This window comes from Theropithecus gelada, chromosome 2 (genome assembly GCF_003255815.1).
Source record: "Theropithecus gelada isolate Dixy chromosome 2, Tgel_1.0, whole genome shotgun sequence".
NCBI lineage: Eukaryota > Metazoa > Chordata > Mammalia > Primates > Cercopithecidae > Theropithecus > Theropithecus gelada.
Window position 1 is genome coordinate 159,504,846 of NC_037669.1, and position 18,678 is coordinate 159,523,523.

The window sequence follows — 18,678 nt, forward strand, 5'->3', positions numbered from 1 at the left end:
ATCTTAGTTTTGGTGGGTTTTGGCAGCTTCTTTACCACATCCTGTTTATTAGCAGGGTCTTTATGACCTGTATCTGTGATACCGGTCCTGTTGTCCTCCTGTCTCATCCTGTGCCTGAGAATGCCTAACCTGGAGATGCAGCCCAGCAGGTCTCAACCTTATGTCACCCAGCCCCTGTTCAAGGTGGAATCACTCTGGTTCAAACACCTCTGACACTGGGACTCATAAAACAAACCCCAAAATGAAGGCCTCAGAAGCAGCCTCAGAACCAGAAGTTTTTCTGACTTTCTTCTACCCTCTTCTAACCTCCTGTCGCTCAGTTCCATTCTCCCCCAAGGCTAGCCACGGAAACTAGAATCTCTCTTCCCCAAGGTGGGTCAGAAACCAGAACCCCTTTTTCCCAGTCAGCCATAAAACCTAGAATTATTACCCTTTCCCTCCACCTTTCTATGTAAAAACTGGCCATAAAAATTATCTGACTTACCTTGTTTGACTACGGGTCAGAGGACCCCTATTCCAGAGAAGGACCTACCCCATACCCAGAAGGGAGGACTGCGTGCTCAGATAGGCCGAGTCTAAACAGACCTTACTGGGTTTCCCCACGCAGTCCCTTAGCATTTGATCTTACCCTTTTGTCCAATCATAAACACGGCCAAAGTATGGCTGTCAATACTTTGTTGAACCTAAGCATCAAAGTGAACAATATCCCCAGGATCTTTGGGCTTTCATTCTGAAGGCTCCTGTGTATACTCATTAAATAAATGTGTATGCCTTTTCTCCAATTAATCTGTGTTTTGCAAGTTGATTTTTCAGCAAACCTTCAGAGGGTGAAGGACAAGTTCCCTTGGCCTCCTCAGTGGCATAGTCTTCCTTACTGGGAAAGGGCTTGTATTTTTTATTTTGTTCTCAGCCCCTTTTCAAAACTAGTTGTTTTTTTTTTTTTTTTTTGAGAGGGGGTCTCTCTGTCGCCCAGGCTGGAGTGCAGTGGCACAATCTCAGCTCACTGCAAGCTCTGCCTCCTGGGTTCATGCCATTCTCCTGCCTCAGCCTCCCGAGTAGCTGGGACCACAGGCGCCCGCCACCATGCCTGGCTAACGTTTTCGTATTTTTAGTAGAGACGGGGTTTCACTGTGTTAGGCAGGATGGTCTCAATCTCCTGACCTCATGATCTGCCCGCCTTGGCCTCCCAAAGTTCTGGGATTACAGGGTGAGCCACTGCGCCCGGCCAAAAACTAGAATTTCTTTTGGGATCTAAGTTTTTTGGATAATGGGCTCCCTGAACTGGGTCTCTTTTGTCTATTTTTCCATCTTACTCTGCTTAACAAGATTTCCTCAACGTTCTCTGTCAATGTCTTCTATTGTTTTTCTTCTATTTTTATTTAAAAAAATTTTAAGACCTGATTTTCTGTGGGAAAAATTTTTCGAAGTGGCATCCTATTGTTTTGTAGATGCAATGCTTATCTCTGAGGGTATAGTTAGACAGCTTTCTTTTCCAATGCTTTCTTCTTCCTAGTGTCCTCCAGATTTCCTTTTTTCTTCCTGTTTTGGCCTCTTTTGTGCTTCTACTGCTATACCTGGAGGTAAACACCTGTCAGCATTCACACTAAGGGCTGCCTTCGAAGGCTCTCCGCAGTGCTGTCGCTTTAGGAAAGACCCTGCCACAGGAAGGGTGTGGGATCATCCAGCTGTGCATCACTTGATAAAGTTTTCTGCTCCAAACTCTAGATTTGCTTAGATACTCTGAACTCACCTTGATCATTTTAGTGTTGACAAGATTGTCCTCAGGTCAGCTCTTACATTTAAAGCTGGGAAAAATGTTCCATTTCCTGCCTTGGAATGCTGGGAGACCTGATAGATACATACGAAGGGCTATTTTGAGTCGTGTAAAATACTAAAATGTGAGATTGGGGTTTGAGCTTAAGTAACTCCAGTGACTTTCCTGAACTTATGCATAGCTAAATATTTGTAGAATTACTTCCATATGACCTTTCCTTTTGAAGACAAATGACTCATTCTTTCATTGACTCATGCCACATCTTCGTAAACTTTTCCCTGAAATAGAGACTGAGGGCATGAGTTCCTCTTTTCCTGCTCACAGGCATTGGTTAGGGTCCAGGGAACGAAGCCAATGTTCTCTGTAGACCTTAGGTTTATCTACTGCCATTGGACAATAGCTGAAAACTCTTCATACAGGATAACTGCATAACTTGTATATAAACCATATTCTTTTCAATGTTAAAAAATTTAAGCATGAAACATTCTTATTTGTGTAAATAACAGAGTTTTCATTAACAGCTCTGGGCCTTTCTCTTCTCTTACAAAGTTATTTCCCTAAATTGGGGATTTGTAAAAATGATGGAAATGTACACATCTTCTTTCATAAGCTTGATGGCAAAACAAACGTTTTATTTTTATTTTTGAGACGGAGTCTTGCTCTGTCGCCTGGGCTGGAGTGTAGTGGCCGGATCTCAGCTCACTGCAAGCTCCACCTCCCGGGTTTACGCCATTCTCCTACCTCAGCCTCCTGAGTAGCTGGGACTACAGGTGCCTGCCAAATCGCCCGGCTAGTTTTTTGTATTTTTTAGTAGAGACGGGGTTTCACCACGTTAGCCAGGATGGTCTCGATCTCCTGACCTCATGATCCGCCTGTCTCGGCCTCCCAAAGTGCTGGGATTACAGGCTTGAGCCACCGCGCCCGGCAAAACAAATGTTTTAAACTGGCCACCCTATTTGCTGTATTCATGGGACTCTGGAACCCACAGTAGCCTCGCCCACCTTTTACTCCCTAAGTTTGGAAATTAGTGGTCAATAATCCAGATGTGAAGTTCTTTGCTTTAAATGCTAAATGACATATTAAACAACACATGTAGTAACAACTAGTAATAGGAAAGCACTGATGACCAGGAGAAATGCCTGAAGTTTCCACTACAATGGAGGAGTTAAAGAATTTATTTCACAGAAAGTCATCTATGGGAAACAATAATTCTGAGAAGTGATCTAGTTCTGAGGTTTTTAACTGGGGTGACAGTGGGACTGAGTTTTCGGGTATTTTAAAAATATGTGCTTTTGGGCATTTTTGCATAAAGGGTTTATACATATTTCAACAGATTCTTAACACCAAAGTAAGATTTCCTGACCAGGTCAAACAGGCATTTTATAGACAAAATGAATGCCCAATGTCAGAAACCTAAGCAGGGTAGAATCTGCCTGACAAGCCAGTGTTCTTCCTTGACACAACCTCACCGCGCCCAGCTCCTCATTCCTAGACGCTCTGTCTACAAGGCTGACACCCTATTAGGTGTTTACATCTATTATTCCTGATCTCCCGAACATCCCCACGAGGGAGACATTAATGACCCCCACTTATTGGTGACAGCTCCAAGGTCACTTGGTGAAGGCCAGAACCACAGTCCAGGTGGCCCCAACTCGGTCCATACCAGCTCCAGGATACCTTACTTCTGTTCTCCTGCCCTGATTTAAACAGACCGGGTGACACAAGATAATGGGTAAAACACTGACTTCAACCAAAATCCACACAAACATTTGGGGTTAATATGAGGATGGAATCAATACCTTGGGCATCCAGGAGTGATTCTGATATAACCTGGATACTCAAAACTTAACATGTACTCAAAAAAAAAAAATAAATAAAACAAACAACACAAGAAAAACAAAAACAAAACTGGAAACGCTCCGAGGAGCCAGGCAGTCACCCAGTTCTAACTTAGTGCCCATTCCAAGTTTTGGTGTGTGCTGTGGGCCAGCCTTGGGGGTCTGCCTTCCCAGCTTCAGGACAGGCTGTCAGTTGTTTCTGAAGGTGCTTGAGTTGAATTTATACCAAGTCAGGTGGCTCTGGCTCCGGCTCCAACCAGCCCTCTGTCCTACTAATCTATGAGCAAACTCTCTTCTTTGTTACTGGTGCTCCAGCCAACACTATGTATTAGTCTGCTTGGACTGTCATAACAACATACCATAGACCGGTGGCTTAAACAACAAATTTATTTTTCACAGTTCTGGAGGCTGGGAAGTTTAAGATCAATGTGCCAGCAAGTTAGGTTTCATTCTGAGGCCTCTTCTCTTGGCTTGTACTTGGCTCCGTGTGCTCACGTGACCTCTTGATGCAGAATGTCAGGTGTCAGGGGAAGAGGTACCGGTGGGCTCTCTGGTGTCTAAGGTATTATCCCCATTATGAGCGCTCCACCTTCATGACCTCATCTAACACTAATTACCTCCCTGAGGCCCCATCTCCAAATACCACTGGGGGTTAGGGCCTCACCCTGTGAATTTTGGGGGAAGATACAACCATTTACTCCCAAACAACTAGCTTCCCTGAAGTCCTTGTCCTCCTCTGTCCCATCACAAAAGTAGCATGAGCACACGTGACCATGAAACTACATATTGCAAAAGGAGTTCAGTCATTTAAAAGAACACCTGATTAATAACTCATTGGACAGAAAGCACATCCATCCAACTCCTCGTAACCACTGGTTTTTATCTTATTTCAAGGGGACTTATTTTGATTTTTTTTTTCTCATAATACGCCTATTTAATTCTCGTAACACCCCTTTGAGGAATGGGCTCAGAATTAACCTTATTTTGTAGATAAGGAAACAAAGTCTGCCTTCCTTGGTCACACTGCTGCTGGCCAGTAAAAGGAGGGCCATGCATTCCCAGAAACTCAAGTAGGCAGTTAAATTCCTAGTCAGAGGAGGTTGCGAGAAAGTTTATCTGCAATATTTTTTCCAAGTGCTCTTCCCAAAATCCTAATAAAGCTTATTTACACAATTTTCATATAATGAACAATTTCAGCATGAGAAGAATTGCTGAAGTTCTAGACTGAAAGGGATTCTTGAGCTGAGCATCTGGAGATGATCCTCGGTGGACGGACGAGGGTCCAGCATGGTCTCTTGCCCATTTCCAGTTTCTGCCTCTGCACTGCTCCTCAGATGGACTGTGGGTTACTAGAGTGTATCTCTGAGTTTTGCTACCTCTAAACAGCCCCTCCCCTCAACAAACATACCAAAGTGATCACTCCACACTGCTGTTTAAAACACAGATCTCATTCCTGAATCACTATTAGGTTTGATGTTAATGCGTCAGCCCAGCACTTTGGACACCGTCCAGCTGGCTCCTCCCTGGGTCTCAGGCTGGGTTCTCTCTGGATCCTTATCCCCCAGCCATACCAGACAACCCCCACCCCTCCAGGTGTCCTATATACACTTTCCTGTTACCCTGCTCAAGCTGTCTCACTTTTGTATCTCAGGACTGGAGCAAACGACTTCATACTTAAATCTCAGATAAAGCCCCCACCCTCAAAGATCAAAACTCAACTTTCCCCATCACAGACCCTTGCCTGACATTGCTGTCGTCTTAATGGCTCAGAATACACACCTCAGTGTCACATTAAGAGTTTTGATTTCTTACTCTGTTACTTACTAGTTGTGTGACTTTTAGTAAGCTGCTTTACTTATCTGAACCTCATGGTCTTCACCTGGAAGATGGGAATTATATCAGTACCAGGCCCATAGGTTTGTTCTGAGGATTAACTGGCCCACAGGTTTGTTCTGAGGATAAAATGAGGTTATACAATACTTTGCAGACAGTAAATATTCAGTAAAGGTTAACTATTATTGACATCTAAACATCAATGATTGCAGACTACTTTAATGGGTCTTTATTGTATTCACAATACTTATATTCTTAGTATTTAAAAGAAAAAATTGCTATGTTGATTTAGGCTCTCCTAAATACCTAATCACAATTTAGCTGTTATAATTTCTTTCAGTGAACATTTTTATGGCCATCTATTGTCTAGAAACTAAAACCCTAGTTACATATTAAAATACTTCCATTAACATATTATTTCATAATCTGTGAGAGATGATAAACTTCATGCAAAAGTTTGAATTAGTGATTTGGAATAGGAGTAGGAGTAAGTTTCCATTTTGGCTGTTCTTACACATCAACTGTGGAATAAACTCGGTTCTTGCTTTGACAGGAAACTTGGAAGTGTGGGTATTTCCCCATTCTTTAAGAATTGTTTGTTTATATTCTCCATGTTTATATTTTCTTGTAATTTGTGGTCACACTAGAAAATCTATGTGCTGAGACTTGCTATTTGAAAAATCTTCTGGCTATTTAATTTTCTCTTCTTAAAAACAGAATTAATATCACACATTATTAACAGCCTGACCCATTCCTGAGTGTTATATGAAAAATAAATGAGATGCTGTGTCTGGAGACTTAGATGTGGCTGCAATATTAAAGTTAGGAATGGTTACGAATGTAAAGTAAGTCTGTTTAATACTTCATCTGTCTTAGAAATAAAGATATATGAGGTCTTCAAAGGGAAAGATTAAACTAGAACAAATATATCTCATTAACAAAGCAGTCAATTCCCTTTATTTTTAAAATTTTATGTACACATATGAATGATCTGTATAATGTACATTCAATATAGAAAGCTTTATATATTTGATAGTGTATAGAACATTTCACAATTACACTAATCTCTTACATAACATCTTGACATCCATTTTTAAATTTTTTTGCATAAGCTCCTCTTCATTCAATTTGGTAAAGCCAGTTATACATACTGAGGTGTACTGTGAACTTTCAGAAGTTAATGATTGAGGATGCCACTGAGGAGTGCTGGGACAAAACCTAATAGTCTTGGACGGTGGGGGGAAGATGGCCACGCAGACTTGATGCAGGAGAGGGAAATATTCTTTCCTGGGGAAAAGTGACTTAGCCCAATTTTCGTTGACTGTAGCTCAACCCTACAGTCATGCTAATTCAAAAAAAAATTACAAAAACTAGGAAGAAAGTTTTGTCTTTTTGATTCACAGTTTTGTAAACAGATATAAAGGAACAAATGTGCTTACATACACCAAGAAAAAAAAATTCTTGTGTACCCACTTAGGTTTATCCACAGAGTGCTTTCTTATAATGTGATACAATTAGAATCACTGACTTTTTTCCTAAAAATATATTTATAGAAAAAGGAGTAACACTGTCATGAAACCAGGAGAAAGGCAGTAAGAGTTTGCTTCAACGTATCAGCTGGAGGAATGTGGACTCGGCACTGGCCTTTCAGCGTTTGTCTGTCGTGAATATTTCAAGTCTGATAGCCAAGGTCGCCTGCCTCATGGTCTACGGGAGGTGGCAGGTTAGACATGACCGACGTGGATGTACCTGCAGTAAGGTAGCCAGCAACTCCAGGTCCTGCAAGAGAGAAAGGAAAACACACACCTCTAGAGAGCAGAGTGAAGTGAAAACACTGACCTTTATAAAAATGTCAGAGCCTGTTCAGGCTCTCCATCACACAAAACTCATCACCTATTTCAATTACCTAAATGTGTATCCATACCTTAATCAACAGCTACATAGTACCCTTTTCATGTTTGCCTATACTATAGACTAGAAATCATTTCAAAATGTATGCTGGACAGTAACACTGGTGTGGAAATATGGAAAAATTTTTCCTTCTTACATTTGGGAATCTTTCATTTTCAATCTTTCAAAAAATTCCGAGCACTGAAAAGAACTATGTTGAATGGACAAAAATGGAAACAGACAAAAGAAACTACACTCAGCCCATCCAAAAGTCATATGTGACAAAATTCAACATAAACACTTCTGTCAACACTCAAACTAACCTATTTTCATTTGGTGCAAAGAAATGCTATTATAACAAGTAACACCAAATGAACAAGGGTTGCTACACCAAGGACTCTGAGAAAGAAAAGGAAGGCTCTGGACATCCATCTATCATAGGTTAAAACAAGAATGCTACGTGAAAGGGTATTGATGTTTTAGTCATATATTTCTCCCTTGATTCTGTTTCTATTACACAAAAATGCCATATATGCCAGCATTTACCATATGTCCTATGGGCATATTAATGGCTTTAGCCCTCTAGAGTTTATTTTAAACATTGCATAAACATTTAATTACATCTCAGAAGCACTGTACAAACTAACAAGTACTTGGAAGGGACACTGTAGCGTAATACTGCATACTGAGCAATAGTTTTAGCTGAAATTGTAGGAAACAAGGCAAACAACTAAGGAACATTGAAGGGTTAAGACTAGAAAGGCAGTGGGAGTGGCATGCATTTAGCAAAACGTTTCTCTACCTGCTTCAGAGAGCTACACAGAAGTTAGCAAGCTGCCTGGCAGAGCGGATCTAAAGCCCGCTCCTGAGGTGAAGGGGGCTGCTGCCAGTTAGAAGGGAAGGAGAGACACCTGAGGGGAAAAAAGAAATATAAGCAGCAAGGGAAGTTGTGAGGAAGCGCAAACAGCAGAGTAGTTTGATGAAGGTAGAAACAGGGATTGGTGGAGGACAAAAGGCCACCATTCAGATTCATCTTGTTTTTGACCTTAAAAGTATTGGTACTATGGAATGTGAAATGGCTTGCACAGATACACGGGCAGAGATGACTCAGCCTGTGTGAGCTGTAACTGAAGCCAACCAGAGTGCCCAGGTACTTGGAATGCTGTACTTATAAAAACCTTGTACTTGTAGAGCTTACAAAAAATATTTCCCCTTTTTAAGGTACTGTGGGAGCCTGCATCTATCAACTCCTGCCTTGAGCCAATCAGGATGCCAGGCCTTTCACCGTCTGCTCAGGAAAAAGGCCAGCAGGTCAACAAAGACCCTCTAAACAACACAGTTCAGAGCTGCAGCAGCACCCTGTGATCATTTCCCACCACCTGTCACTCTCTGAACTTTAGGCTGCAGCACCATTACTGCAAAACCATCCAGTAGGTCTCATCAAAGATGTAACCCTTAACAGTAAGACCTCAAACACTCCAGACTGTGTGGTTTCTGAGCAATTCTGATTGTGGGCTCAACTTGGTTCCCATCAAAATAGTAGGTTACGAGACCAAACCACGAATGCTACATCTAGAAAGTGGATTAATGATGCAGTTCTCAAACTGTGTGCTGAGGCACCCTGGGGCATTGCTGGATATTTATTTATTCCCTTCACCCGTGTGTGTGTGTGTGTAAAGTGGATTAATGATGCAGTTCTCAAACTGTGTGCTGAGGCACCCTGGGGCATTGCTGGATATTTATTTATTCCCTTCACCCGTGTGTGTGTGTGTGTGTGTGTGTGTGTGTGTGTGTGTGTATTTAACAGATGGCAGTCTATGTTGCCTTGAACTCCTGGGCTCAAGCAACTCCCTTAAGAGCCCCCCTTATCCAGGCCTCGAACTCCTAGGCTCAAGTGATCTTCCCACCCCAGCCTACTGAGTAGCTGGACTCGGCCTGTCCACGTGGACTACAGGTGCCTGCCACATCATCCAGCTAACTGCTGGTTATTTTAAATTTGAAACACAGCGCCATCTGCTGACTACCATACAAACAACTACTTTCAAGTTGTCTTGCAATTGCTTCATAAGCTAATTAGGTATTTCTTTTGGCTTGGGGATGGATGCGCTACTAAGGGCACTACTAAGGGCGCTACTAAGGGCACTGTGAACTGAGAAAATGTGGGAACCTCTGAGCTAAAATCTAAATGGTGAAATGATGGGCTTGGAAGAAACCAAATTTTAGTACCATCATTTGCCTCTTTAGGAAAGGCAAATCAAAATCAATTCCTGGATAGTTCTACAAATGAAATCCGAGGTGGTCTCCCCAGGCCCCTGGCCTCTCCTTGAGGATGTGTCTGGTTTCTTGGGGCTAAAAGGTGCTGCTTGGTCACTTGCATGGAATAGAGCAGTTGTATTCTCCAGGGAAAGATTGGAAGAACAGGGGCTGCCAGGAATGGGCATGTGGCAAGTTTGCACAAGGCTGTTGGCCTTCAGAGAAATGAGAAAAGATGGAAAATTTACAGAGAATCCCACAAAACCGAATTGGCTACCATGATGAAGTACATATGTGAAAAGTTATCTCCAATTCTGGCTCCTAAAAGCATCTTCGCCCTGGCTTCTGTTCCTTTTCCTGTTATTCCATCTTTTGCTACTGATTTTCTAGGTGAGGTAATTTGAGGATTTTCACTGCTGAAATTATTTTTTATGAGGCTCTGAGATAGCACCAAGCTGTTCTAGAACCTAACAAATGGCTAAGTAATCAAGGGCCCTGGATAATGAGTAACCACAATTTATCTGCATCCACAGGAAAAATTCCACTGAGGCAAACTTAAATAAGCATTTGTCATAAAACAAAATATGCCAGGCTAGAGAAACTATGGAAATAGGCAGTCTCATTTCAATTTTTCAACATTGAGTAATCCTACCTAGCTAGGACTTTAAAATTTTTACCCCAAATCTTGAGCATGTGACTGAATGACATTTACTCAGCCGCCAGAGAGAAGACAACATAGTTTTGGTCATTTTTATCTTACTTCGAAGTAGTAATTCACTCCTTTGTCTTTCCCCATGTCCTAAATAAAGTTCACCTAACCTGCCAAACTCACCTAAAGACATCAGTTAGAAGAAAGGGTTGGTGATGTGTGTTGTCACAGCAACCTTGATTTCTTCTTTTTTTTTTTTTTTCCCCGAGACAGAGTCCTCTCGCTCTGTCGCCCAGGCTGGAGTGCAGTGGTGCCATCTCGGCTCACTGCAAGCTCTGCCTCCCAGGTTCACGCCATTTTCCTGCCTCAGCCTCCCGAGTAGCTGCGACCACAGGCATCCGCCACTGCGCCCGGCTAATTTTTTTGTATTTTTAGTAGAGATGGGGTTTCACTGTGTTAGCCAGGATGGTCTTGATCTCCTGACCTCGTGATCCGCCTGCCTCGGCCTCCTAAAGTGCTGGGATTACAGGCGTGAGCTACTGCGCCCAGTCAGCAACCTTGATTTCAATGATTACAGAGGGGCGGGGTACAATCTGTATCTTCTGAAGTTTGGAAGTAGCACAGGGCACATTTTAATTAAATGCAATCCCAGTTCAACACAACACTATAAATTCCTGGAGTTCCACATCATGGTATTTTACTATTATTAGAACTACATGCCCCTTTTATCAAACACATGATACACAATACATCAATGAAAAGCTCAAACACGAAAAACATTTGGCAACTCAAGCAATGAGCACACATCAATCCAACTGGTGGTAAATTTACCTAATTTATCTCTTAATCTGCCTACATCATCTGCAATTAGAGGAAGATGTAGGGTTGGCACCTTATATACTACAATTTCAGGCAGACGGCAAGAGTTAGCAGCTTTAACTCTTGAAATAGTTGGTTCATTTTTAATGTAATTTAATTAATTAATTTTTTTGAGACAAGGTCTTGCTCTGTTGCCCAGGCTGGAGCGTGGTGGTGCGAGCTCAGCTCACTGCGACTTCCGCCTCCTAGGCTCAAGAGAGCCTCCCAAGTAGGTGGGACTACAGGCATGCACCAACATGCCTGGCTAAATTTTTGTATTTTTTTGTAGAGACGGGGTCTTGCCGTGTTGCCTACGCTGGTCTGAAACTCGGACTCAAGCAGTCTGCCCACCTTGGCCTCCAAAATTCCTGGGATTACAGACAAAAGCCACTGTAGCCAGCAAGTTGGTCCTTTCAAATAGGACAGACTAGAGCTGACGAAAAAATCTCAAAAAACTAACATCACTACAGAAGAGCATCCCAGATTGATAACATGCCCAGAATTTCACAATTCTGGGGCCAATAATGCTTATGGCTTGTCCAGACTGTTCTACATGGACATGTCTGCAGGCTTCAGTAATGGCCTTCTGGAAGACTCATTATCTCCAAGTCCCTTCCTGGTTGGGTTTTACACCATCTCCCCACTTGGCCAGGCCTGTACAGAACTTGCTGTCCCTTAAGCCGGCTCAGGGATGGGAAGAAATTTGTATACCCCAACTTTTCTTTTTCCCTAACCTTCTTCTAATCCCTTCACAGCCACTTTTCATATGTCATTCAGAAGCCACCCCACAGATCCAAGTAAAAGGAAAGGCAAGAAGCTTTTTACTGCCTACACCTTTTCCCTATAGTTACTAGAGCATGTGGATGGGGGTGAGGAACAAATGAAGTCCAGGTTTCTGAAGATAAACCCCTATTTCTTCTGGATTCTAACCACAGACCTTTTAAAGGTTCACAATCTAAGTTAAAGACACATGTTTTTTATTTCATCAAGTCAAAGAATGACAGATAAGACAGAATAAAAGAATTAGAACAAGCTTTCCTGTAGAGAAGCTTATAATATACATACTAGTATTCTTCAGGGCCAATTTACTCTTAGTTAAGAAAAATAAGGCTGAACAGGTGCAGTGGCTCACGCCGGTAATCCCAGGACTTTGGGAGTATGAGGCGGGTAGATCATTTGAGGTCAGGAGTCCGAGACCAGCCTGGCCAACATGGTAAAACCCCATCTCTACTAAAAATACAAAAATTACCCAGGCATGGTAGTGCATACCTGTAATCCCAGCTACTTGGGAGGTTGAGGCAGGAGAATCGCTTGAACCCAGGAGGCAAAGGTTGTAGTGAGCTGAGATCATGCTGCAGCACTCCAGCCTGGGCAACAGAGCAAGACTCCATCTCAAAAAAAAAAAAAAAAAAAGGGCGGAAGTGCTGGCTCAAGCCTGTAATCCCAACACTTTGGGAGGCCGAAGTGGGCAGATCACCTGAGGCCAGGAGTTTGAGACCAGCCTTTACTAAAAATACAAAAATTAGCCAGGCATGGTGGTGCATGCCTATCATCCCAAATACTTGGGAAGCTGAGGCAGGAGAATGGCTTGAACCTGGGAGACAGAGGTTTCAGTGAGCCGAGATTGCACCATTGCACTCCAGCCTGGGTGACAGAGCCAGACTCTGTCGCAAAAAAGAAAAAAAAAAAAAAAAGAGGCCAGGTGTGGTGGCTCACGCCTGTAATCCCAGCACTTTGGGAGGCCGAGGTGGGTGGATCACCTGAAGCCAGGAGTTGAAGACCAGCAGGGCTAACATGGCAAAATCCCATCTTTACTAAAAATAATAATGATAACAACAATAATTACAAAAATTAGCTGAGTATGCTGGGGCAAGCCTGTAATCCCAGCTACTTGGGAAGCTGAGGCAGGAGAATCACTTGAATACGGGGAGCAGAGGTTGCAGTGAGCTGAGGTCGTGCCACTGCACTCCGGCCTGGGTGAGACAGCGAGACTGTCTCAAAAAAATAAATAATAAAATAAAAATAAGGCAGATTTTTTTTTCAATCATACCACCCTTATACACAAAGTAATGAATGTAATGCCATCAAAATGTGGTATATAAATTTTTGGACAGAGGCTAAAGAGGTAAAGTTTTTATAGTGCCTGCAAGAACAAACTCCTACTTAGAAGCTATAGTTTTAACACCAAATCTGAAGAGAGATATGGGATAGACTAAGACCACGGTCTAGGTATTTTCTCCATAGATATGAGGGACAGGGGATGGAAAAGTTAAAACAAAAACCTATGACACTGTTCTGAACAGGACAGACCTGCAGCCAAAGCACTGCATGTTTATACATTTTAGGACTCTGCTCCAACTTTAGGAGTGTCAATATTAAAGTGGTTATGGTGAAGAAAAAAAGTGTCACACCAAGTTTAAAATTAAAACCAGGTAAAACTTCCTCCAAAGCCCCTAGTTTTGAATATTCCAGATTGAGTCTTCATGATTTTATAAACTTCTATACTAGCAATCAAGATTAAAACAATTACAATGGTTTAGAAACCGTGGGTGATAATTTTTTCTCTTAGTTTATCTCTATCATCTTTGGTTAGGAGAGAATGCAGGGCTGACATCTTTTTATATACTACAATTTCAGGCAGACAGCAAGAACCGCCTCATATTCCTAAGGTTAATTTCAAATTAAAAACTTTTATACCAGACAAGATACTGCCTCTTTAGCATTCAGCAATAGTCTTACTTTCTTATGTTGAAGGCTATATGAAAATGACTATTCTAAAATTATGCAATTAGTGTGTCAAACAAATGTTCTGAGTTTTAAACATAGTATCCTTTGAAACCAAAGCAATAAAACATCCTTTCATTCATGATACCTATATATTCCACCCCCATAAAAGGACATACCCTAAATATTTAGCAAAAGCATAAACGAATCACTGGAAACTTAGGAGAATATCTTTTTTTGAGGCAGAATCTCACTCTGTCACCCAGGCTGGAGTGCAGTAGCACCATCTTGGCTCACTGCAAGGCTCTGCCTCCCAGGTTCACGTCATTCTCCTGCCTCAGCCTCCCGAGTAGCTGGGACTACAGGCGCCTGCTACCACACCTGGCTAATTTTTTGTATTTTTAGTAGAGATGGGAGTTTCACCGTGTTAGACAGGATGGTCTCGATCTCCTGACCTTGTGATCCGCCCGCCTCGGCTTCCCAAAGTGCTGGGATTACAGGCCACTGCGCCCAGTCAAGAATATCTTTTACATACAATTATACATATTGGAGTTTTAATCTGTTATTCTGACAGATATGGAACGATGATATGTTTCTGATACTGATATTCCTCAGCAGATATTTATTCATTCTCTTTACAAGATAAATACTTTAATACAGACATGCTCCAAATATATTCTATGACCCAATTAACTGGATCAAAACTGAAAAAAATACATGCTTTAGTCAGTACCTATTCAACACAACAATAGTTTGCATGCTATATAAGGCTAAATTAACCAGAGGTCTACCACATGCTCATAGCACCTCCAAGAAAGGTCAGCCAGTAGCCTAAGAAACACTCTAAACACAATTTTAAGTCTATTTAAGGCAAAAGAAAGGTCCAAGTGGCTTCTGCCAGGTGTCTTATGATAACCAATTAGGTATGGCTTACCTGTGAGGTATCCTGCTGTTTGTGACTCAGAAATGAACAAATCATGTTTCTGATCTTTGAAGGCACTCCAGACTGAAGAACGACACAGGATTTCATTCACCTAGGGAAGTAAAACAAGCCCTTTGAACATAAAATCAAGGGCTGGATGTTGGAAGACAAAAAGAAAAACCAACTTCCAAAGCAACAAGGAAGAAGGCCAGTGAGGAAAGACCCAAATATGGAGCAAGAACTAGCATTCATCAAACACGCCATAGCAGGCACTGTGCCAGACACATCTCATTAAGGCAGACCCAAAGAAGTCCTCGAGTCAGTCATCCCACTAAAGCTGGACTCTATTATTTGAACCTACAATTACTGACTTATATGTAATTCAAGGAGGAAGATTCCTATGCAGAGTATTTTCTTGTGACAGTAACAGATGGCTTGACAGTGTATGGGCTGATGAGCTATTCTCAAGGAAGGAGTTTGGGGAGAAGATACTGCCAAATTGAGCTAAAACTTAAAGTAGTCTTTCAAATTATGACCTAAAGACGTTTATGAAACAACCAGGAGGGTTATGAACAGTATGCTTGAAAAAATAAAACTGGTTAATATAGAAAGCATCAGAATATCAGAAGTAAAATGGGTACATGTATGTACTTGAAATACATACACATATTATGAGTACAAATAATATATGTGTGGGAATATGCACTAAACTAAGATGAACGATATTTCTGGGTGACAAAACATTCAGGAAATGCCAACTTAGTGAATATCTTTTGCACATCAATGTTCATATCAAATATTTTACCGAGCACCTCTTATGTGGTAGGCACAGTGAACACAAAGATGAGAAAGAGACTGTCTCTGAAGTGCTTACAATCTAGTAGGGGAGACAGAGTCAAATAATTCCGTGGTAAGAATTAAAGCAGGGTTATACAAGGGGACTGTGTGAGTCCAAGGAAAGAGGCACCTGCTCCAACCTTGGAAAGAAGCAATAGTGGAAGTGATTAGTTGTAAAGCTGGTAGGGGAGTTCCTATTTAGAAACTACTATACCTTTTTCCTCCCCTCCCTAGGGTGTAGAAAGTGGGTGTCAGGATTACTTTGCTAATTTCATTACCAGGAATCCTGAGGCAAGTCAAGGACAAGACAACTGCCTGCAAGTGGTACGCAGGAGAGCCTCTGCTTGGCGTTTAGAACACTCATAGGCAAAAACCAAGAAAATACTTTTAAAAACACACCAGTTAATGACTGCAGCAATACATGCTGCTTCTCTTCTTTAATATCATTTTAAGTCATTTAAATGATCATATCGATAGAATGACAATGGCATGAAAAATGTTTCTTTACTTGAAACATACAAATCCAGTAAATTCACTACAGGAAAGCTGTAGCTGAAGTCAGTTAAAACCTGTAGAAGATTAGCAGAGGAAATAACCCAAATGTCCATCAACAGATGAATGGATAAGCAAATTGGAGCATTTACATACAATGACATATTTAGACATAAAAATGAAGCATTGATAACATTGATGATGCTTAAAAACATGTTCAGTGACAAGACAGACACAAAGGGTCACATGTGTATGATTCTATTTATATGAAATACGCAGAAGAGGTAAATCCAGAGACAGAAAACAGATTGGTGGGTGCCAAAGGTTGGGGAAAGGAAGAAAGGCAGAGTAGCTGCTGAATGGGCACAGAGGTGATGAAAATGTTTTGGAACTAGATACAGTGGAATTTGCACAACACTGTTAATGTCCTAAATGCCAATTAACTATTCACCATAAAATGGTTAATTTTATGCTATGTAAATTTCATGTCAATAAAAATGAGCATTAGTAGATGGGGCTATATAGTAACAATGAATGAGGAACTCCTTAAAGGCAATAATAAAAATAAAACCGAGGAGGAAAATTAAATTACTGAACAGCCCTAAAGTCAGCAAATACGTGCAGCTGAAATACACTAATACACACAGGAAAAATGAAGTCACGACAAAAGAAAAAAAAAACCCAACACTTTATAAGCACCAGCAAGAAAGGAAATGAAAACAAAAATGATGTTCTACATCTTTTAAAATAGCATCATGGGATGGTTAATGAATTTCGTTATCAATACCCATGAATAACTCCTAGAGCTGAAAGTTAAGCAGCACTAAATGCTGCATATTCCGTGCTAAAGGTTTCCAGCATTTTTCTTCCTGAAGTGTACAACATGCCATCACTATCCAGGAGAATCCTCTTGAATACTGAGTGTACGGTTTATGCTTTTTCATCAGTTATGAGGCAGGTATGCAAGTCCATCCTTGGGCTCTGGATCTTCTCCAGTTACAGCCAGCCAGAACCATATCTGTAAGTGGAACTTGAACACAGGTTCGTGGATCATCCACAGCCAAGACCCTGGCTTTCAGAAAATCAAAAGTTGCCTCTATGCAGACTCACCTGTTCTCCATACTGCAAACTTCGAGTCATTGCCTTGAGAGCTTTAACAATCTGAGCCTTAGTGGCTGCTGGGCTGTCCAGGTTTTCCAGACCAATGCCTTCGAGTAATTTTAAGAGGTATGGAACCAAATCTGCTTTTAGGGCCTAGAAAAAATATTAAGCATATATAAACATACAGAAAAAATGGAAATCATCCACTGAAGAAATAATTTTACCCCCAGGACCATACCTGGAAGGCAGCCTGTGCACCATATTTTAATGCCATACACAGGCTTAAGTATCTAATGATATTTTTATTTAATGAGATCTTATTCTGTGCCATCAACCATCCTAAATGCTATACATCAATTATTTTATTCAATTAATGCACAAAGGGTAAAACAGTAAAAAAATATGTTCATAATCACAGAGCTGGGCAGTACTAAAATATGTATCTGGAGCCAGAAAATATAGAACCTGAGCTTTTAGCTCCTGTACTGGGCTGCCTGCCCTAGTAACACTGTACTAACAGGCAACGATCTCTGAAATACGTTAGTATATTTTCATATTTTCTTCAAACATCAATCTTTGTGGTCATTGTACATTTCATATCAGCCTAATAAAAGCTGAATAATAACCTGGTATCACAATTTTCACTATCCATTTTGAAACTCAGAGGGAATAGGTAGAAATAAGACACTTAGTGAGTGCACCTCTTTTTTCAGGGACTATTCTTATAACAACCCTGTGAGATGTCATAACCTTATTTTACAGATGAGAAATCTGAGCATTTTAAGGTTAAATATCACGTGTAAGGTCAGAAAGCCAGTAAGTGGTAGTACCAACTCATGTTCTTCCTTCACATCAAACTCCTCAAGCCAATCATAAGTCTGAACCTCAGAGCATCCAATATCTCTTTGAGATGTACCCAACAGCTCTGCTTGCCTCAGTGAGGGTCCAGCGGGTAAGGCTGAGGAGCTGGGAGAATGGGAAGCCCAGATAATAAAGATGCAGGGCCTTGTATTCTGTCTAAGGATACCAGATGTCACTTAGTCATCTGGCAGGTAATGAGAAACCACTGAATGGTTTTTAAGATGAAGAATGGCTCAGTTATATTTCAGAATTCTATTTTAACACTTTATTATTTTTTATCATATCTATTTATGGGAAATAAAGTGATGTTATGACACATGCATACAATGCAGAATAATTTATTTTATTTTATTTTTATTTTTTTTTTTAACTTATTATTATTATACTTTAAGTTGTAGGGTACATGTGCATAACGTGCAGGTTTGTTACATATGTATACTTGTGCCATGTTGGTCTACTGCACCCATCAACTCGTCATTTACATCAGGTATAACTCCCAATGCAATCCCTTCCCCCTCCCCCCTCCCCATGATAGGCCCCGGTGTGTGATGTTCCCCTTCCTGAGTCCAAGTGATCTCATTGTTCAGTTCCCACCTATGAGTGAGAACATGCGGTGTTTGGTTTTCTGTTCTTGTGATAGTTTGCT

General features: G+C 41.2%; 1 protein-coding gene across 2 annotated transcripts in view; it reads right to left on the bottom strand.

Moving 5' to 3' along the window:
* Positions 1-6,374: 6,374 nt before the first annotated feature.
* Positions 6,375-18,678, bottom strand: part of DNAJC13 (DnaJ heat shock protein family (Hsp40) member C13) — a 121,263-nt gene continuing 108,959 nt past the window's right edge. For both annotated transcript variants that reach the window (XM_025376313.1, XM_025376314.1), the window contains 3 exons: positions 17,181-17,324; positions 14,754-14,853; positions 6,375-7,224 (listed from right to left, as the gene is read on the bottom strand). In XM_025376313.1, the coding sequence (XP_025232098.1) occupies positions 7,118-7,224; positions 14,754-14,853; positions 17,181-17,324 (351 nt within the window). In that variant the 3' untranslated portion in view covers positions 6,375-7,117. The remainder of the gene's footprint in view (positions 7,225-14,753; positions 14,854-17,180; positions 17,325-18,678) is intronic.